This window comes from Megalobrama amblycephala, linkage group LG21 (assembly GCF_018812025.1).
Source record: "Megalobrama amblycephala isolate DHTTF-2021 linkage group LG21, ASM1881202v1, whole genome shotgun sequence".
NCBI lineage: Eukaryota > Metazoa > Chordata > Actinopteri > Cypriniformes > Xenocyprididae > Megalobrama > Megalobrama amblycephala.
Genome location: NC_063064.1, coordinates 11,820,405 through 11,843,946, shown reverse-complemented (window position 1 = coordinate 11,843,946; position 23,542 = coordinate 11,820,405). Strand labels below are relative to the sequence as shown.

The following is a 23,542-nucleotide window of genomic DNA, read 5'->3' as shown; positions in this document are numbered from 1 at the left end:
TTTTTAAAATAGAAACGTAAAAACTTGTATATGTATGAAAATGCCTTTAATCATTCAGCATTCACTCGTTTGTGAATGCATTTAAATCATAAATTAAACTGATCTGCACGTCTAATAGGTATATTACGGGAGTGTGAGAACGCAATGGAGGCGTGTTTGAGAATCTCTAGGCGTGGCGTGCGGACTTCCGTCTTCCTCCACAGACCTCATATAAAATGGTAAGAGATTTACATTTCTAGAAAGTTGCTATGATTGTTTTTTGTTCTAACACTAGCAGTCAAATTACCCAATAAACAGCCTTTCCGTAAAACATTTGCATTTAATCACAGCAGTGATTTTTTTGGTTTATTTGATCGAGTGATGTTAGTCTGTGTTGATTTATGCTAGCTGGCTAACGTCAGTGATTTTGCAGTCAAAGCCTCTTTTGGCAGAATCAAAACAATAAATGCCTTTTTGAAATGCACATTACACTGCATAGATACAATAATCAATACATGACACGTGTTTAATTTATTTAGAACAACCATTAGTTGTTAATAAGTGATGTTCAGGCAGATGATTGACACTTCAGCACCTAAATGTCTGATTCGAGCTGAACGGAATGGCCAAGCACAAACCAGCTCTTCCACCTACCGACAATCACGTTTCTATGTGTTAATATTTAATATAACACGCCTTTAAAGTCGTTGTGGTTATCATGAAATCTTAAATTCAATTTAAGTAATATTTCAGTACTTATTTTAAATGATTTGTCCGTTCACATCATTATTTTATTATTATTATTTAATTCATGTGCCTTCATAATCTTTAATCAAAATGACTTCCCCTCCCACTCTGGTGACGTGTTAACTGGCGCGAGGGCGGGGCAACCTGTCACTCGAATGATATCACAGCAATACCAAATCACAACAATCCAATTCTATTCCCGATGGACAAAATGAAATCAAAATGATCGCACCTTCCTTTTCATGCCGACTTTAATTAAAAAGTCTATTTTTTTTTATTTGTAGACGGCAACATTGCGACCCTACCTGAATGCGGTGCGCGCCACTCTTCAAGCAGCCCTGTGTTTGGAGAACTTCTCCTCTCAGGTTGTGGAGCGACACAACAAACCTGAGGTGGAGGTTAGGTGAGGAAATCACTCATAAACCACGTCCTCCATCTATATATGATGTGTTCTTTAACTGATAAACCTGTGCAATGTATGTCTTTCAATACAGGAGCAGCAAAGAGCTTCTGTTGCAGCCGGTGGTCATAAGCCGCAATGACAAGGAGAAGGTCCTGATCGAGGGGTCTATAAACTCAGTGAGAGTCAGCATTGCTGTCAAACAGGTACGAAGATGAACTGCTGAAGACAGATTTAGTGATGTCAGTCCTTTTCTAGCCATCATCTTCTAAAGATATTAATGGTCTTCTTAGGCCGATGAGATTGAGAAGATCCTGTGCCATAAGTTTATGAGGTTCATGATGATGCGAGCTGAGAACTTCTTCATCCTGCGGAGGAAACCTGTTGAGGTGAGATCTGTTGCGAAGAACGAACAAGTAATTTATTAAACAAAACATGCAGGTCTTTTTGGTGTTTTGAGTCATGTAGGACTTTGGGACTGCATAATATATGCTTCATATCAGGTTATTTGTGTAAATTATGGAATCATTTTCTGAAAATTTTAAATAATGTGTATGTGACGCACATAAACTAACCCCTGTTTTCTTATTTCCTCTTTTGGGCTTTTCAGGGCTATGACATCAGCTTCCTCATCACCAACTTCCACACAGAGCAGATGTATAAACACAAGCTGGTGGACTTTGTCATCCATTTCATGGAGGAGATCGACAAGGAGATCAGCGAGATGAAGCTGTCGGTGAACGCCCGGGCCCGAATTGTCGCAGAGGAATTCCTCAAGAACGTATGTTTAAGATTTTACATGTATATCTTTTTACGGACATGTTTAGAAGAATGGAAAATGTCAACTCTTTTTATGTATGTTTTTCTGTTCTAGTTCTGAGGATGCTTGTCTACATTCCTAATACCCATCAGAGATTGGTGTTGCTTTGGTTCTTGCGGACAAAAACATTCAAAGGTTTTAAATTCTCCACAGAGCAAAGGGGAAAGAGTTTATTAGTTAGCAACCAAGCAAGAAGATCTACAGGAACAACTGGCCAGTCCTGCAGCACTATATGCAGTCCCCTTTGCCTTCTGTTCAAGGTGCTCCTTGTGCCCATGGATATTAACAATTGTACATTTAGTCAAGAATTTATAACTCTCGTTTTCTGTTGTTAGGAAAAAAAAGAAAACACACGGTCAAGGCAGGTCCTTAAAAGTATTACCTGTAATTAATATTGATGGGCACAGGAATCTTGTTGTTGGACTGTAGTTTTTTTTTTTTTTTTTGTCTTTTATATACATGTACTCATGTGCTTAATTTTTGTTAGAAAGAAAATCAATTCAATGTTAAAGAGATCATGAGAGGGGGAAAAAAATAATAAAAAGTTTTGGCAGAGCTAAACTCCAATAAGATAACTATACAAAAAATGCGTAAAACACAAGAATTTCAATAAAAACATATATTGTGCTTTCTGTACCTCTTTGGATTTATTTCTAAACTGCATTCACTTCTTTTACTTGCTTTTTTTGTGTGTAGTTATTTATTATACTACTCTTATGCTTTCAATCCACTTAAGATTAATTGATCTTTCTGCAGTTTTTGTTAGTTCTTATGAGTTTTTTTCTCATACAAGGCCATCTGAAACTAGTATTGAGCCAAGATGTTACATTGCCAGGTCAATTGTGTTCCACATGCATTTTGAGCATAACATTTGATGAGAATCATAAAGCTAGACTGAGTACAGAAGTGGATATTGATCCTCAAATGCTTAGTAATCAATAGAGGAGTCCTTTTGTGATCTATCATTTTGAGCATGACGACTTTAAAGGATTGGTAACAATAGATACCCAGTCCAGTCAATTAATTGTAATCTGACTGTGATAATGGTTTGTTATTATGTTAATTGCTCTAGTGAGGACACAATAACAACACAATCAATTCATCAAATTGTTAAAGGGATAGTTCACCCAAAAATGAAAATTCAGTAATTCTTTTCAGTCTTCTTTTTTGAACACAAAAGAAGATATTCTGAAGAATGTTTGTAACCAAGCAGATCTACCATAGTATTTTTTTATATAGTCAATGGGGGGCGAGATGTGCTTGGCTACAAGCATTCTTCAGAACATCTTTTGTGTTCAGCAGAACAAAAAATGATTCAGGTTTGGAACAACTTGAGGGAGAGTAAATTATGACCTAATTTTCATTTTTGGGTGAACTATCCCTTTAAGCGATGTTTTGTATTTACAAGAAATATGAAACAAAGCAGCCTGGCTTTCTGAATTTAATCTAAGTTAGGTAGAGAATGATTTGTGGATTTTGTGGTTAGCAGGGTTCACTGTTGTTTCTTAACTTAAAAAGATAACTGTTAAGACTACAGTAAAGCATAAAGCAATCCTAAGCCACTCCACTGTTTTTTTTTTGTTGTTGTTTTTTTTGCTGCTGCTGTGCTGCTTTTATTGAACAAAAGTGCATTTTTCATGGATTGTCAGGGGAATAGCCAAGGCCAAGGCTTTAAATGCTATGTAATTGTGTGATGGCATCTTGCAAAACCTTCAGTCGTGTATTTACTACACCGGCCATCAGCCCTTTGTTCTCCATGGGGACAGCTAGTGAAGTATATATATTTTTCTCCTAAATTTACCTGCGTCATCTCTGTGTATTTTCATGTAAATTATATTTATACTTTAAAGTCTGTAGGGCAGGACTTGATTGTGTCAATTTGTAATTGATTAGATGGTTGTGGTTTGCTGTTGCTGTGATGTCATGTGAGTGACAGGTTGTCCCACCCTCACACCAGTAAACACGTCATCAGAGAAGAGTTGCTGCTGCAAGAGGGAGGGGAAGTTAATAGGCGTGTTTGGCTTGATGCAGTGCTGCACAGACCGAACAAAGTACTGCAAGAGTGATTATAGAGAGCAGACGGCTCTATACCTTTGAATTGCTCTCATACACCTATAAGTCTGTGCAGTGCTGCTTCAAGTCAAACACACCTATTTTGTTTAAAGATTACTTAGGCATATGAATAATACGGAAGAGGATTAGGGTCAAGCAATAATAAAAAAATAAAACCATCTTGAGATTAAAGTTGTTAAATTACGAGAAAAAACTCGTTAAATTTCGAGAAAAAAGTCGAGATAAAATACCTTGAGAATAAACTCGTTAAATTACGAGATAAAAAAAAAACGTTAAATTCGTTAAATTTCGAGAAAAAAGTCGAGATAAAATGTTGAGAATAAAGTCATTAAATTACGAGAAAAAAGTCGTTAAATTACGAGAAAAAAGTCGAGATAAAATGTTGAGAATAAACTCGTTAAATTACGAGAAAAAAACTCGTTAAATTTCAAGAAAAAAGTCGAAATAAAATGTTGAGAATAAACTCGTTAAATTACGAGAAAAAACTCGTTAAATTTCGAGAAAAAAGTCGAGATAAAATGTTGAGAATAAACTCGTTAAATTACGAGAAAAAATCGTTAAATTTCGAGAAAAAAGTCGAGATAAAATGTTGAGAATAAACTCGTTAAATTACGAGAAAAAAACTCATTAAATTTCGAGAAAAAAGTCGAGATAAAATGTTGAGAATAAACTCATTAAATTATGACTTTATTCTCACTTTTTTCTCGTAATTTAACGACTTTATTCTCAACATTTTATCTCGAGTTTTTTCTCGAAATTTAACAACTTTAATCTCGAGATGGTTTTATTTTTTTATTATTGCTTGGCCCTAATCCTCTTCCGTAGAATAAAAAAAAATAATAATAATAAAAAAGGATGTGCATGGATAAATCATTTATAATAAATATCACAGTATTCCATATAAAAATAGGAATTGTCCATTTTGATTTCATGGTGACTTTAAATGCACTGTCCAAATCAGTTTTTCAGATATTTTGTTTTGTATGTTCTTTTTACTTGTAAAAGGAACTATGCATTAACAGTATGCAATAAAAACACGAATTAATGATAATATATATATATATATATATATATATATATATATATATATATATATATATATATATATATATATATATATATATATATATTAACTGTAAACAATGCGTCAGCGACGCCTAAACAAAAGTTTCTGCAGCAGCTTAGGTCATGTGACCCACAGCTAAACTCTTATTGGTCGGCGCTCATTTAATCGCCAAACGAAAAAGCATCGACATACTCGACGAAGGAAAAAAAAAAGAAAAAAAGAATGCTTCGCTTTCTAGGCGGGAGATTGTTAACGTCGGACGTGAGTAGCTCCACATGAATCCATAGTTTCTATTTAAAATCTTCGTGCAAAATATCTGCGTTTGTTGTGACAGGGCTTTGAGTTGTGTGACACTTCTTTCCTCGTCTGTGGCACAGAGTCACAAGAGAAAGAATCCTGCCAAGAGCTGCGACAGCCACAGCAGGAGACCACGCGCCCTTGTGAGTCTGTCACGCACAAACACAGAATATCATTCCGTGTTGGTTGACAATGCATTATTATTATACTGTTCAAATATGTTTGCACTTATGAAGGTCAAGGGCTGGGTAAATCTGCTATCATAGTGCAAAGGGATGCCAGCTGACCCCACAGCAATTTACACGGAGGATTAATGTAGGCCTAGTGAGAGACTTTACATGAAGTGGTTTTGGTGAACAGCTTGCTTGTGTACTTTTGATTGAGTTAAAAGATATTTCAAAGATATTTCTGAAATACTAACATTCATGCATACATACACGCATAGAGGAGATTGGGGCAACCTTAAACTTTTATTGTCATGTGACTATATATTTTGAAACCACACATCATTTCTGCCAGACTAAAAAGGAGAAGCACTTGGGAGGATGGAAGGCACCCATTTACTTAAACTGTTTTTGGCTTGCTTTTGACTAAAATGTTTATTAGTTTCATTGACACTTATCCAGTCATTCTAATTTAGTTTTTGTTTCATTTTAATCAACAAACTCTCTGTTTAGTCTATTTTTGAGAAGGTTACAACTTTGGTGTTCAACATATTGTTTCAGACATGCAAACAATTAAAGATACTGAAATTTCAACTTCATTTGTTGATTAGGTTTGCTTTAAGAAAAGAAATATTATTATTTGTAAAAGGAAATTTGATTATAAAAATTAGTTTTTAAAATGGGTAAATTATCTTTACAATTTCACATGAGTTTGATTCAGATTCAGTTAGATGGTCAGTTTACACCCAGATGGTGCAACTTACCCACTGACTACCCCTAACCTGGGGTAAATTGAGCCACAGGAACACTTTTTTATAACAAGCCATATATTTAGAACCCTTTGTCATATATCTATTCTGATTATTTAAAATGATAGGAAACATACTGAAATTACTTTAGATATGTTCATTGTACTTCTGCCTCATTTTGACTCATCTTGAAGACCACATGTATAAAAAAACACTCTCCCCTTCAAACATTCATTCATTTATTAATTTTTTATATAATTTTATATTCATTGACTTAAATATTGTATTTTTTAAATGAATAATCTAAAATAATATTAATTGTATATAAAAATTAAGAATACTCATATGAGTACTTACTAAAGTTTTGTATCTGGTTTTCATCTTATGTTTACTGGCTGTGTTATCTAATGTGGTATTATTATGTGCAAGGTTTATTTGTGTTTCAGTGGTTGGCGAGTATGTGTTGGCCTGCAAGCTTGTGATAATATAGCGCATTGTGATAGTTTTTCTAAATGCATGACTGTGGTCAGGGCTTTGGTGTTTGTAAGTCAATACTCCATCTCAGGCTTTTGAACGTCACCCACATCTCACTGACATACCTTCATTACAGATGCCATCACGTACATCTATTCTTCAGTTATCTTTTGCAGTTTATACATTTTCTTTTCCAGCAACTGTTGAAATATAATACAAGTGCTGTGGTTTAGAGAAGGCTGATTTCTCCTTATTGCCAGCGTATTGTTAAAAGTTTATGTACTGACCATAATGTGAGCTTAACCTGACAAAAATTAATAAATAAAGAGTATATTTACCGGCATTATTGTAAAAATACAAAACGTTTTCTGTTAGGGTTAGGTTACAGTATTTATAACTAGCTGTATATAAAAACAGTAGAACGGAATGCAACAATATTTCTATCCCTCACATCCTCATTTTCATTCCTGTCAAAAATTTAAATATGGAGCTACCCTGACTAAGTTCTATAAGTATGCATTCACACAACTAGTCAAAATACACATTAGTAATTTATGTTTCTGATTCTGATATTTTTTAAAACATATTTTGCTTACTTTTTAAAAATCTAAAGGTCCATGCTTAAAAATGTGGCTATATATATATATATATATATATATATATATATATATATATATATATATATATATATAATACAATTAGAGTTATTTATTGTAATGGGTGAGTTGAACTGGAAAGTGAAAGAAAAGCAAATGTCCATACATATGTACTTAATACTTCAGCTGAAGTACAAACCTCAGACAGCAGAGGGTGGTAAACAACCACAGAGGACAGTGGTGATGCATTGTGGGATTGAGAATACAATACTAGAATCAGTAGGCCCATCATATTACTTGCCAAAAGTTCATGTGTACACTTTACTGTATTTATATAATCATTTTATAATTATTATTAATTGAGTCTATCCAGCTGGAAATTCTTTTTTTTAACATAAAAAATTATTAGAAAAGCAAAGCACAACTGCAAGACATTTTGATGAATCATTGCCTATACCTGTAGCTGACTGTAAATTTAGGTCTGGGTCTTGACATTTTGTAAGCTTTATATTCTAGTCACTGAGCACATACGTCACACTTATGGCAGAGGTCTAGTGTCCAGTGTTGATTGACAGGCTTTAAATACACACTGCACATGCATAGAATGCTATCTTAGTATTGCCTTAATGTGGTATTTATTGCCTCAGAATGTTGTTTTAGGATATTACGAGTTGTGGAGGAAGTCAAGACTGAAATCTGCCTAATGGCTGTGTGGGGCGCTGTAGAGCTGGGGAGGGTTCAAGCACCCTCTTCCCTGCTTAGTATCACGATATGTTAATGCGGTATATCTGCTCACTTTATGACTTAAAATAGACTTGAAAATCTGAAATTGTTTGTTACAGAATGCTGAACACATTTACAATTTAGCATTGCATTTATATAGAGGTCTGTGTTTGGGATGAATATTTTGCACTTACAGATGAGCCACGGCTGGCCTCTATTGATTACCATAAAACCATGGTCAGTGGTAATATATATACAGTGTGTTTGTGTGTGAATACATACTTTTGTTTTTAATTTTAGGTTCGTTTTTTTGTTTTGTTTTTTCTTAAAATGGCATGTAATCACTGAAAACATTTTCTTTGTAAGATCTGCAGCTCATTTGTGAGATTGTTTAATTATGAGCTCATATTACCAGCAGTGACATGTTGGACCCCAGACACATGTGTGCTGTCACCACCATACCTGATATTGCCATCATGCTCAGTGACTCTTGTGCTGCCTCTCAACAGCCTGAATGATCCAGTCACTGAGGAGCAGAAACCACAGGCTAAGTGGTCCCATTAAATAAGCCAACATATTAAATTTTGCCAGGGCGCATTATCCTGCTGAAAGAGGCCACAGCCACCAGGGAATACCGTTTCCATGAAAGGGTGTACATGGTCTGTAACAATGCTTAGGCAGGTGGTATGTGTCAGAGTAACATCCACATGGATGGCAGGACCCAAGATTTCCCAGCAGAACATTGCCCAAAGCATCACACTGCCTCCGCCGGCTTGCCTTCTTCCCATAGTGTATCCTGGTGCCATGTGTTCCCCAGGTAGGTGATTCATATGCACCCGGCCATCCACATGATGTAAAAGAAAACATGATTCATCAGACCAGGCCACCTTCTTCCATTGCTCCGTGGACAGGTGTCAGCATGGGCACCCTGACTGGTCTACAGCTATGCAGCCCCATACGCAACAAACTGATTCACTGTGTATTCTGACACCTTTCTATCAGAATTAGCATTAACTTCTTGAGCAATTTGAGCTACAGTAGATCGTCTGTTGGATCAGACCACACGGGCCAGCCTTCGCTCCCCACGTGCATCAATGAGCCTTGGCCGCCCATGACCCTGTCGCCGGTTCACCACTGTTCCTTCCTTGGACCACTTTTGATAGATACTGACCACTGCAGACCGGGAACACCCCACAAGAGCTGCAGTTTTGGAGAAGCTCTGACCCAGTCTTCTAGTCATCACAATTTGGCCCTTATCAAACTCGCTCAAATTCTTACGCTTGCCCATTTTCCAGCTTCTAACACATCAACTTTGAGAACAAAATGTTCACTTGCTGCCTAATATATCCCACCCACTAACAGGTGTTGTGATGAAGAGATAAACAGTGATATTCACTTCACCTGTGACCTTGTTTTAGTAAATCGTGGCCACATTGTAATTCCCAATCCCCAAAAAGAGAACAAATTTATAAGTTGTGTGAATGAATTCTTAATTTGCGGTCACAATGTATTTTTGTTCGCATGTCATGTGCAGGGCTTCGTATTTGTGTGAGTATGTTAATATGCCGTTACTAGGGTGTTGCTTGAGACTGGCCCAATTAAAAGATCCGATCCCAAAAAGGGCTGCATATATAAAGTAAAATAGCATTTTGATTGGCATTGATTAGATAAGTTTGATTAGAATTGCATTATAAATATACTTTATTATTATGGAAATACCCGAGAAGGCTTGAAGAACACATATATTGTCGTAGTCGTTGTTTGATATTCATGTTTAATCAATTAAAGCATTTCGTTCTCCTTTTTATTCAGTTGCAGCAAAAGTATGATGCCCATTAGGGGATTTCCTGGAACAACATGCATTATATGACTTCTCCAAGGCTTATTTAGAATATTTGCTCAAGGGTGCCCTCCGGCATCCAGTATGAAACAGACGTGTTTAGTAATGCTCACGCCATCCTATTCTAGGGGTAAAAATAGGAGAAATAATACTTCTCTCTAAAGAACTTTGAGGGCTTTGAGGCTCAGCATAGAGTTCAACCCCTTAGAAAAGTATTGCATACATTTTCTCAAGTCAGAATTTGAGGTGTACCACAGTTTAATACTTGTGGATAGAGTTTTGATCCCTAACCTTAAGTATGAGCAATAGTAATTAGTAATTACCAGCTGCTTCTTCTACTGCTTCCTCCTTTTGTGTCCTCAGCCCTTGATGAGAAGACCCACAGATGTCCTATTTAACACAGCACAGCTGTCTGGCCTGAGCTCAGGAAGGACCATATTTGTGAGGAAGTGTCCATCAGTTCATGACTATGTTCTGTTGCCAGGGGAACAGTTGGAAGTGGGATTTCCTGTTCCCAGAGAGGGGAGAGAGAAAGAGAGACACGTTTTGTTGTGTGCTGAGGTAAAAGAGGGCAGTTGGAACACTAAGAACAGGCTCATTTGCTCTTTGTTGTTTGAATGGCTTCTCTAAATCACACATTACATTATATAACCCATCATACCTGGATGCTATCGATCTACTGGTGTGCTGATGTGGGGGCCTTTTATGCCATTATATTGATTAGGGTTTTTTTTTCCCACCTCTTTTATGGTCAGCCAAGCTAAAATAGTCTGATCACTTTGAGAAGCAATAATACATCTTCCAACCACAATCTTCCACAAGCCACATGATTTGAGGTATCATTCATGTCAGTAACACAGGTGTGAGATGCATTCAAATCACTAACCCTAAATTGATTGCTGGAACAGAAATGGAAATAATTATGACTAGGGATGCATGGTATATTGGACATTGGAGATTTATTTTTCATTTATCAATATCTTACGTTTTAATTGTGCTCATTTCCCCTATTTTTACATTATAGGGGACCTATAATGCCCCTTTTCACAAAATGAAATATAAGTCTCTGGTGTCCCCAGAATGTGTCTGTGAAGTTTCAGCTCAAAATACCCCACAGATCATTTATTATAGCTCATCAAATTTGCCCATATTTGGGTGTGAGCAAAAACATGCCGTTTTTGTGTGTCCCTTTAAATGCAAATGAGCTGCTGCTGCTTCTGGCCCACTTTCTAAAAGAGGGCGGAGCTTTAATAGCTCACGCTTAGGTTGCTTAACAACAACAAGCCTTACATTGTTCAAACACATTGAGTCAGACACCGATGGAGAGACTCAGGAAGAAGTTATAACTTTTAGAATGCTTCTGAATGGTTAGTGGATAAATTTATGTAGTTGCTGTGGAGTTGATTCAACTCATCGACTAGCATGTGCCGTCATGTTAATCTTTTGTGCAAATCCAGCGTTGAATTGACACTCATTTGTGAAGCAGTCCAGCATAAATTGACATTGCATTAGTAGTCTAAGCTGTTTTGTAGGTGAGTCATAAATAATACTGATACATTTCTGTCAAACACAACTTCTGTTTGTGATAGCTTAAAGTAATAGAGCACATGGAGGCTAAAGGAAAGCACACAGAAAGTGGAGCTGACTGAACCGAAGAAACACATTGCATTACTTAAAAATACTTACATTTTCTTCATCTGCAGCTTTGCCTCACTTGCGAAAACAAAATGGTGGCGCCGCGGGTGGATTCTTATTATAATAAGATCCCCTTCCTACGTCACTAGGGGAGAGAAATCTGAGCGGCTCGATTTTTCGCATGATTGTAGAGAAAGGCTTACCAAAACAAAGTTTCTGGGTTGTTCTTTTTCACATTTTCTGGGTTGGTAGATGCACCAGAGACCCGATTATAGCACTTAAACACTGAAAAATTCAGATTGCCATAATATGTCCCCTTTAAGATTACCTTTTGCCATCATCTAATGCTCACTTAAAGATAAAGATAATTATAAAAAAAAACAACAACACTTGAAATGCAATATTTAGCCAGCCTTAAAATAATATAACTTTTTCATACTGTACATTATAATGTTGTGATGCCTAAATTCACTTGTAGCATTTATATATATATTAAAAAAAGGTTTTTAGTGTTTGTTTGATATTTAATTTATTTAGACAAGATATTGTGTAATTGTAATATTAGACATTAGTCCCACCCTACATTTGTTTTTCTTGTTCAAGAAGCTGTTTCACTCGAATTTACGTCACATTAGGTAAGAAAAGACTATTGCAACTTCCATTTCATGCCGATTTTAAAATGACAGCGAATTTTCAATTGATGGTGTATAATGTGGAAATGTTTGACAGGAGGCTTTAAAACAATGTGTCATCTTCAAAGCAGCCAATGACCCTGTGAATTTCATCTCCATATCCCATCATTTTGACTGGCAGTTTCTCTGGAGTTATGAGCAATACCTCATTTCATATTACCAATAAAACTCTCCACCAGACACATCCCATCAGCCTGGGCTGAGAACTAATAGTGTGTCACTGCAAACCAAATCAGACAAAGTAAACCCCCCCCCCCACCCCCAAAAAAACACAATCCTCTGGGTCTACCCACACTGGCTTATTTGTCCCTAATGGATCATTCATTCTCTTAGAAAACAGCATATTGGATACAAATAATAGACGTCATGAATGATGTTCATTCGCGCCTTTGATCTCTTCCTAACATTTAAATCTATTTAAAAGGAAAAGCCCCTCCTTTGGTGGGTAAATGACATTAGAAGGGTCTATTTATGAGGATGTCGTCAGCGAGGGTTGGAAAATGTGTGTACGGGTAGGGGGGTTGAGGAGGGCTGTGGACTGATTAATTTCAGACTGAGTCTGATTCATCACAGCCAGTCACCTGATTGCACTTTAAAAAGGTACTCCTCTCAAGAAGCCATTCAGGCCAAATCCATCTCCCAAGGACAGTCAAATCAGTTCCTCCGCTGCTCCATGTGCTGGTTATAAACTCGCACAAGATGACCTGGAGACTGTACGCTAATAATTCAGCAAAGTCCAAGGATAATGACAGTTTCTGCTGTTTTCTTTGTAAATCTTAATGTGCATTCATGAGATTGTCTTGACAAAAAGACCGTGCAAAATAACAAAGTTGTACTTATCGACATGAATTAAGTTAGACAACAATAAGCATAAAAAGAATCTCATTTGTTGCTGAAGGTGTAATAAATCAGCCTATATATTGATCAGGATGACAAATGTGTTATGTTAAAACCTTTCAACCTTTCGAAACCTTTCAAACCTTTTTTATTGCTTCTAAAAACAACATTGATGTTTATGATTGGCACGCTAGTTATCACTATTTACTCCAGTAAATATTTACCTAAATACTGAAAATATTGGCTACAAAAAAGCTATTCATTGTTGATGCCCAGTAAAACAGATTATTATTATTATTATTATTATTTTTTTTTTTTTTTTAAACATGCTCCCCTATTGGGGCATGTTATCACATAAGGTCAATGCATGTTAAAGGAAATTTCATTTTTTCCTATAGGGAACAAGTTATTTTTCATTCTTTGGGGTATGTTGTCACATTGGAACTTGCCACAGCTTAAGGCTTTTCAATAATAATAATATTAATAATAATAATATAACAATTATGAAACTAACATAAACACAAATTATGAAACAGCAAAATTGTAAAGGTAAAATGATCAAACTGCTGTTTTTACAAAAAAAATAATTTAAATGTATTAAATAAATTATTAAATAAATAAAATGAATAAAGAAATTAAATTTATAAAGAAATAAATTAATTAAAAAAAATTATTTAGTTTTAAAACTTTTAGAACATGACATCTTGCCCCAATCAGACATTATCGGTTAATCTTTTTGTTACAATATTATATCTTGCCCTAAAATATTTTAATAGCTTTTTTATTGTTTAGTTGTTTACCCAATAACTATAAGTAATATTGCATTTTTGTAGAAAAATTACTTAATCTATTTTTGGAGAGTTTTAATACAGTAATAACAAGCAATACAGTAAATTTTAAACAATAGTTGAGTTAAATAAAACTACCCAGCAGGTTGGGCAGACATTTAACCCAAGCACTGGGTTAAAACAATCCAATCGCCATTTTCAACCCAACTTGGGTTCTTTTTAACCCAGCATTTTTAGAGTGAATATAACCCTTGTGACAACTAGCCCCAGTGTCCCCTATTCAAAGAATAATGTCAGATGACGCATATGTTGGAGGGCTGCTACTGAATTTATTCATTCACTGTAGATTACCTCTAAAAATGAGGCACTGTTGTTTCTCTTTCTGTGCAAAACCCTACAAATCATTCAGTCCACCATCATTCAGTATGAGTGAGAAATTGCATCCATACATCTGCAACTGACAATACATGATTTCCGGTTAATGGTCAAAAAATGATTTCACTCTGAAAAGCAAACAAATAATGTAACCACAAATACAGAATGCAGAGCTTAACTGAAGTTACAGTATTAATGATTGAATAGAAACACACTATGTTCCTGAAATGCTGCCTTTGGTGCCATTCACACAGGATGTTTATTTTTTTCCCTTTGCATTATTTTGATAATTATTTGTCTATATGAATGTAAAGAGATGGATGGCTTGAATAGTTTTTCCAGCTCCTCACACCATGAACATTGTGTTTTTTCTTAAGAGTTCAAGGTTTAAATGCATGCTGCATTCTGTTCAATGCCACTCTCTTGTCTAGCTGGTATAGAACACTTCCTGTGTGAACAACCCATTAGAATTTGGCATTTGTCACCTACCTTTTAGAACAGCCTTCATTTTGTGTATATAATGCCTTAACCCTTAAATGCATACCTCGGGTCTTTAGTGACCCGAGACGTCATTCACTACCCTCCTCCTCATTCATTTTTTTTTTTTAAGTTAGACTTCAACCTTCTTGGTATTCCTCAATCAATTCATTATAAAGAATATAACAACAAAAAAATCATAAAATTATAAAAGAATGCCTATTTTTGAATTATTTTTTTGTAAAAATTGTATAGGGTCACTAACGACCAGAGGTGTGTATGAGTGTACGTATATTTTTTCTGCACAACATTAATCGAATCTTAGATGACAGAATAAGTACAATTCACCTTTATTGCACAAGGTGGCAATGTCTGATAAACAATGCTGAAGAGACGACTCATTTAGACAGAAAACGAAATAAGAAAAACATGAAATGGCTCAGCGATTTACTGCAGAGCAAGTACTGAACGCAATCAAATATGACTGTAACTGTCACTGGATGGATCTGGTGAAGCTGTTAGCGATCGAAATATTGATTTTGAAGATGTTGAAAATTATATAGTTCTGAGAATATGTTTGAGATCACGAATGGGCTCATATTCGTGACTTCAAACATAAAACTAGCCCATTATTTGCTGAATTTACTGGAAAATGAGGACAGTGATGATGGCATAAAACATCTGCTCAAACTGAGCCCTTTCAAGCTCCAAAAGGTAACAAAATATGATTTATTTTATTCTTCTGTAATTGCTACTCTAACATCAGAGGAGTTTTATATTATTGCGACAGGTAGAGATGTTAGATATAGATCCGGGTCAATAAAGACCCGAATATGTAAGAATGATTGGCGATAAAGTCATGCATTTAAGGGTTAAATTGCTGGCTAGCTAGACAGCACACTAGATTTTGTTACACAGCTTTTGGGTCTGCTAAAATGGTGTACTACTAAGACTAGACTGGATTTCATCTGAAAAAACTCAACAGTTAAAGGGATAGTTCACCCAAAAATGAAAGTGTTGTTTTTTTTTTTTTTTTTTATCATCATTTGCTCACCTTTATGTCATTCCAAACCTGCATGACTTTCTTGACATTTATTCATTTAGCAGATGCTTTTATCCAAAGTGATATACAAATGAAAAATACAACAAGAGGCAATAAACATGAAAAGTGCTAGTAATTTAAAGTTTCAGAATAGTACAAGTATTTTTTTCTGTGCAACACAAAAGAGGATATTTTGAAAAAATATCTGTTTTTTTTGTCTGTACAATGAAAGACAGTGGGGTCCAGTGTTTTTTGGACCCCAACGTTCTTAAAAATAACTTTTGTGTTCCAAAGAAGAAAGAAATTCATACAGGTTTAATATGAAGGTGAGTAAATGATGACAGAATTTTCATTTTTGGGTGAACTGTCCCTTTATGAGATACATTATAGTAACAATCAACAAATGACCTTTGGCTTTGAGTCGCTCCACAAGTGTTTGTCAAAGAGTCACGAATGACAGCAGTCACTGCAGAAGGAAGTAGTGTGTGCTTACCTACTACTTTTAATTTCTGTAATTACATTGGTGTCAGATGGTCGAGACATATCACTACACAGTAGCTTCTTGGAATGGAGTCTCTGCGATCCAGTAGTCAGGAAGTGTAATCAAGACCCCACAACATGACTGCGTATTTTGACCTTTGAGCTTCAGGATTGGACTTGTCCCAATCTGATTGTAGGAAGTTCTGACTTCGACCACTAGGGGCTCTATTGAGCCTGATTTCAATGTGACAGGAAGTTCTCATTCACAACATTACTTCGGCCTTGTCAACACAACCCGGACAGGTTAACAAGGCTGATGGAGCATCAGAGGAAGACCACATGAGAGCAAAAACACTTTTGCTGTATACAGGAGGGTAGAAAACGGGTCCGTTGAGCAATTCACACGTGGCCTTCTCCGTTCATATTCAAACCCTTTCCTGGATGCCACCATTAAACTTCCGAGTGCAGACCTTGGTGTGAGAAGCTCCCGTTAAGGGGTAGAGACCCATCCTGTAAGGAACACAGCGATTAGATCTCTCTCAAAAGCACCGGTCTCTCTGGTCTGAGGTATCCGTCTGCACACCGTCAGTCTCACCTTTTAATGCGGCTGATCTGCTCGCACAGGAAGGACAAGTACTGAGTGAGCTTGACCATTGCGATGATGAGCGTGCCCCCCACCAGCGTGCACGTGGGCCAGAGGAGGGAGGTAATGATGGCCCCCGGCCATAGAGACGTGTCAGGAGGACGCTGTCCTGCTGCTCTGAGGGGTCGTAGTAACACAAAACCTGTTGGTGCGTCTTCAGTCGCTCGGAGATGTTCATCACGATAGTGTGCATCAGCGTATGATCCTTGCGGCACTTCGGGATGTAAAAACACTGATGGGAAAGAAGGAAATGCATTTACTTGAAACAATTCAGTTTAGCCCAGTTCAATTTGTTCAAAGTGTACTATACTGTATAGTGGCCATTTTACATTCTCAGAAAGTTATATCTTCTAGGGGACAAATTGTGAATTGATAATTTTACTCTGTGTCCTAAATATTATGTGAGATTAGAATAAGTATGTCTCATAAAAACATAGTATGGAATGGATGGTCTACTATTTCCGGTAGATTTTCGAAGTGTGGTTCTGTGCACACTTTAACAGCTAATATTTCCCACATTGTGTTCTGGTGAAGGAACTACAAACGCGAATAAAAAGAACTACAATCATGCCGGATGTGTGTGAGACCGACGGTTAAGTATAAATGCCCTGAAAGGGGTTTGAGTTATTAATAATCAATAGGTGCATGTACATGGAGCGATGTAATCCTTTTAAAAGACCAATCCGAATTAAAATGCTCCATATAAACACCTCAATCGGAATAAAACTGCCCAAACCGAATTAAATTGTAATCGGTTTTAGAGGGGTTGGATAATCCTTTCTATAAACCAAACAAAATAAAAATTCTGCCATGTAAACACGTTAAACCGATTACTTTGCATCTACGTCATCACATCAAGAGGCCAGGGGTCGTCAGAATGCAAAATGGCGGTGGCAAAATCAAACTAGAGTAAAACTGAAACAAAACATTTATTAAATACACTGAAGGAGCTCAGTTTATCATTACTACAGACCTTCATCCACATGCTTCTGCTTTTCGTCGGAGGAAGGGGTAGTATTTAGATGCTCCTTAGAGATGCACAGCCACCAAAAAGATCAGCTTTTGCGGCCATCTTTTCCTCATACCTTCCAGCAGTAATATGCTACAAATTCATGCTGTTGCTTGATTAAAAGCACTTTACATAAAAATAGCACGCATAAGAAAAAAATGGAACTCCATGTTGACAGGAATAAAAGGTGACAAACAGGAGATAGGCTAATGTGCGCATGCCACAAAGTCATTCCGATTGAAAGTGCCGGCACATCGGATTAGATAACGTTTCATGTAAACATTCCACCGAATCTTTTAATCGGAATGATTTTAATCGGAATGACAAAAAAGTGTACATGTAAACGTGGCTAATATCTAAAAAAGTTAATCAAAGTCTTTTTCATTTTATTTATTTTATTTGCTTTTCTTGGGTAATTTATTTATAAAGTTCACAAGGACTTTTGAAAACTAATGAAATTAATATGAACATTAATTTTGTGTTTTTTGGCAAACTAATTATAGGTAACAATCCATCTTGCCTGTCAGAATAAAAAGTGCAAAAAATTTACTTTTAGCTTTTCATTGCAGAACCCTCAAATGTGTTGGTTGATTTAAAATAAATAAATAAATAAATAAACATTCAATTCATACATAAATTGACTTGGATACACCTCTTCTATGATGAGCATGTGTTTTTAATTTATGAATTTAAATTCATTATATTTTTATGATATTTTGGGGGGACAAAGTTAAAAATATCAGGGTGATGCATTTTATAATGAAGAAAAAAAGAATGATTATTATTAAAAAATATATTATTATGTTGTTGTTGTATTAAGTAGTTTGGCAAAATCTTTTTTTTAATTTTTTTTCTAAATAATAATTGAGATGTGTACACTCACATTTCATAGTGGGTAAGGACAATATGTTGGTTGATGGTACTTGATGGTCACATCAGGGCCCGTATTTATCAAGTTTCTCAAAGTGCCATTTTAGTCTTAAGTGCTGAGAATTTATGAAATTTACTTTAATTTTTTAAAAAAGAAAAAAAGAAATTTACTCCCACTTTCAAACTTAAGCATAAAAGCAAGTTATCAAATTTCTTAGCTTTAAGAATCACTCTTACTCTCTCAGTTATTTAAGACCAGCTCGAGAGGTCTCTCAAATGGTTAGGAGTTGCCAGTAGGGTCTTGTGATGGCACTGAGGAGACAGACGTCGCAAATCTTTCAGGGGAGTAAGAATGTTTTTGAAATGTTTGAGGACGGGCAGTTAATCAAGCGGTATCCTTTGGACAGAGCAGGCATCATCTTTGTCATCGCTGATTAATGTTGGGCTGAATTGTTTGACTAAGGGGCCGTTACACATTCCGCTTTTGCACGCACAAATTCGTTATTTCAAATGCAGGCACGTTTTGTCCAGGCGCACCTATGCCGCAGCGGGATGAAAACATCTAAACTTTTCAGAATGCTGCAAGTGCACCACAGGTCATGTGACAAGAACCAACCGATCAGCTTTGGCCTTTTCGTAACAACATCGAAAACTCAGCCGAACAGCTGATCGTAGCTGTACAGGGCGAATTTTATCTCCATAAATATATCTAGTAGTAAAGCTAATGCAAGCGCTAGAAATCAATTAATCCTTTGCTGAAACTTCTTCGTCATTGTGTAAAGCGCAGTTCATGGTTGCACAGCAACAACAAACCCCATGGGAGCACAAGCACTTGTGGAAAGGAGGAGAAAGCATTGCGCCCGCGCTTTCCATGTGTTTTTAGGCGCGATATGTGAATGGTCCCATTCAGCAAGCAGTAGCGCTTCTTCCTCGCACCAGTTCGGTTTTACTTTTGGAATCCATGGTGACTGATTATATCATAAAATCTAGGCTATATAGGTTATAGGCAGGTCAGTTAACAGCCCACCGGTTTAAAATTTGCAATTAAAACATGGTGGAAAACATGGTTTATTCTTTCATTTCCAATGTGTATTATAATGTATTCTCTTAAATTCTTTATTGCCAAATGTGTGTTGAATGTAAACTCCTCTTAGGAATGTCACCATTCAATGTGAATTTATCTGAGAAAATTCATAAATAAGGAAATATATTCAGTGATTGGTCCATGCCTATGTCGTCATCCAAAATCCCGTTTGTGGCAGAGCAAAGTGTTGTGAATCATTTCTAAGACTGACACTTAAGATTTAGTCCTGCACTTCACTTAAATTACAACTGAGATGCTTGATAACTAACTTTTAAGCACAGCTTTGAGCCAAGAATTTATTTACTCTTAAGTCAATTCTTAGCAGTGTTCTTGTGAGTAGTTCTCAGAGGCTTGATAAATACGGGCCCAAATTTTTACACATATTTAGAAACATGCAAAGAATTTGTAGAACTTGGAACTCTTACTGACTGGTTTACCTTTTGAGGATAAGTGACAATGTGCTGTACACCTAACAGTATTTTATTTTTTGGACAGTGAGGTTTGTACACAATGTTTTGTTAAGTAACCTAAAAAATGATTTATATGGTAAATAAACTGGTTTTATTCAGGGACATAACTGTTTAACGGAATCAGCCTGACCACATCGGGTTACGCCAATAAAAAATAAATTCATTCAAATCAGTTAAATAGATCCTTAAGACAAATGTGCGTTTTTACAGCATAGTGTCACAGAAGAACTGCCCATGTATGTAATGTGATATATCCCTATAGTTAATGCATATGGCTAGGTGTGGTGTACCTCAGGGTTGGCTTCATGGGCCTCCTCGTTGTAAGACAGTCGCAGAACTTTCCCTGTGGCGTTCAGACTGACGTAAACCTGAAGACAGGGATACCTGGAGCTCTTCCGGCACTCTGAGCCACAACTGTAGCTGCAGTTAATCTCAGCAACTATACCAGAGTTCAGCACTGTGCAGTTTGACTCCTCTGTCCAAACGCTTAGAGAAAAGAAATGGGGACAGAAGTAGAATAATAAAGTTAAGAAATCACTTAAAATTGCATTAAATACAGACAGGATATGCCAAGATGGCTGATTGTGGGTTATATGGTTAACTCAAAGTGTGTTTGAGTTGAAATAAAAAGCGAGGTTGATCTCCAGGAGCAGGATGAAGCACACCTGACTTAATGTGAACCTTAACCTTGTGACCAGTGAAAAGTTTGTTGTTGAAGGGCATCTAAGTTAAAGTCACCATGAAATCAAAGCAGGCAATATTTACTTTTAAATGCATGTTATTCTAAAGAAAAATAAAACTTATTATACTCCTCCCCTCCAGCCACCTGTCATCTACATACTACTTTTTATGATCCTAACGGTTCATATATCCAATGATCAGTCATAACATTATGACCACCTTCCTAATATTGTGTTGGTCCCCCTTTTACTGCCAAAACAGCCCTGACCCGTCGAGGCATGGACCCCACTAGACCCTTGAATGTGTGCTGTGGTATCTGGCACCAAGATGTTAGCAGCAGATCCTTTAAGTCCTGTAAGTTGCGAGGTGGGGCCTCCATGGATCAGACTTGTTTGTTCAGCACATCCCACAGATGCTCGATTTGATTGAAGATCTGGGGAATTTGGAGGCCAAGACAAACTCGTTGTTGTGCTCCTCAATCCATTCCTGAACCATTTTTGCTTTGTGGCAAGGGCGCATTATTCTGCTAAAAGAGGCCACAGCCACCAGGGAATACCATTTCCATGAAAGGGTTACATGGTCTGCAACAATGCTTAGGTAGGTGGTACATGTTAAAGTAACATCCACATGGATGGCAGGACCCAAGGTTTCCCAGCAGAACATTGCATCACACTGCTTCTGCTGGCATGTCTTCTTCCCATAGTGCATCCTGGTGCCATGTATTCACCAGGTAAGCATTGCACATGCACCCAGCCATCCACTTGATGTAAAAGAAAACGTGATTCATCAGACCAGGCCACCTTCTTCCATTGCTCCGTGGTCCAGTTCTGATGCTCACGTGCCCACTGTTGGCGCTTTCGGCGGTGGACAGGGGTCAGCATGAGTACCCTGACTGGTCTGGTCATACACAACAAACTTTGATGCACTGTGTATTCTGACACCTTTCTATCAGAACCAGCATTAACTTCTTGAGCAATTTGAGCTACAGTAGCTCATCTGTTATGTCGGAACACACGGGCCAGCCTTTGCTCCCCATGTTCATCAATGAGCCTTGGCCGCCCATGACCCTGTGGTGTTCACCACTTTTCCTTCCTTGGACCACTTTTGATAGATACTGACCACTGCAGACCGGGAACACCTCACAAGATCTGCAGTTTTGGAGATGCTCTGACTCAGTCGTCTAGCCATCACAATTTGGGCCTTGTCAAACTCTCTCAAATCCATATGCTTGCCCATTTTTACTGCTTCTAACACATCAACTTTGAGGACAAAATGTTCACTTGCTGCCTAATATATCCCATCCACTTCACCTGTCAGTGGTCATAATGTTATGCCTGATTGGTCTTATATATATATATACACACACAGTGCATCCAGAAAGTATTTACAGCGCTTCACTTTTTCCACATTTTGTTATATTACAGCCTTATTACAAAAAGGATTAAATTCATTTAATTTTTTTCCTCAAAATTCTACAAATAATACCCCATAATGACAATGTGAGAGAAGTTTATTTGAAGTCTTTGCAAATTTATAAAAAATGAAATTAAATCACATGTACACAAGTATTCACAGCCTTTGCTCAATACTTTGTTGAAGCACTTTTGGCACCAATTACATCCTCAAGTCTTTTTGAGTATGATGCTGCAAGCTTGGCACATCTATTTTTGGGCAGTTTCTCCCATTCTTCTTTGCAGGACCTCTCAAGCTCCATCAGGTTGGATGGGGAGCGTCGTTGCACAGCCATTTTCAGATCTCTCCAGAGATGTTCAATTGGGTTCAAGTCTGGGCTCTGGCTGGGCCACTCAAGGACATTCACAGAGTTGTCCCATAGCCACTCTGTTGTTATCTTGGCCATGTGCTTGGGGTCATTGTCCTTCTCCCCCAGTCTGAGGTCCAGAGCGCTCTGGAGCAGGTTTTCATTTCATCAAAGAAGTCTCTGTACGTTGCTGCATTCATCTTTCTCACGATCCTGACTAGTCTCCCAGTTCCCGCCGCTGAAAAACATCCCCACAGCATGATGCTGCCACCACCATGCTTCACTGTAGTTCAATCTTTGTTTCATCAGACCAGAGAATTTTGTTTCTCATGGTCTGAGAATCCATGTACCTTTTACTTGAGGGGTGGTTTTTGTCTGGCCATTCTACCATACAGGCCTGATTGGTGGAATGCTGCAGAGATGGTTGTTCTTCTGGGAGGTTCTCCTTTCTCCACAGAGAAACACTGGAGCTCTGTCTCAGTGACCATCGGGTTCTTGGTCACCTCCCTGACTGAGGCCCTTCTCCCACGATCATTAAGTTTGGCCAGGCGACATGCTCTAGGAAGAGTCCTGGTGGTTCCAAACTTCTTCCATTTAGGGATGATGGAGGCCACTGTGCTCATTGGGACCCTCAATGCTGCAGAATATTTTTCTGTACCCTTACCCAGATTTGTGCCTCAATACAATCCTGTCTCGGAGGTCTACAGACAATTCCTTGGACTTCATGGCTTGGTTTGTGCTCTGACATGCACTGTTAACTGAGAGACCTTTT

The 23,542-nt window shown here is 37.2% G+C and overlaps 2 protein-coding genes across 2 annotated transcripts in view; one reads left to right on the top strand and one right to left on the bottom strand.

Annotated features, from left to right (window-relative positions):
• The first annotated feature begins 102 nt into the window (after positions 1-102).
• On the top strand, positions 103-2,582 carry arpc4l (actin related protein 2/3 complex, subunit 4, like). Its single transcript, XM_048173650.1, has 6 exons — positions 103-218; positions 1,011-1,129; positions 1,221-1,332; positions 1,420-1,515; positions 1,737-1,907; positions 2,001-2,582. Exons 1-6 carry the CDS (start codon positions 216-218, stop codon positions 2,004-2,006), a joined length of 507 nt encoding a protein of 168 aa, XP_048029607.1. The 5' UTR covers positions 103-215; the 3' UTR covers positions 2,007-2,582.
• A 14,263-nt stretch (positions 2,583-16,845) lies between these two features.
• The window catches only part of si:ch211-247n2.1 (calcium-activated potassium channel subunit beta-2), a 40,923-nt gene continuing 34,226 nt past the window's right edge, over positions 16,846-23,542 (bottom strand). The window contains 3 exon segments of the mRNA XM_048172182.1: positions 16,846-16,976; positions 16,979-17,129; positions 20,621-20,816. Of these exon segments, the coding sequence (XP_048028139.1) occupies positions 16,846-16,976; positions 16,979-17,129; positions 20,621-20,816 (478 nt within the window).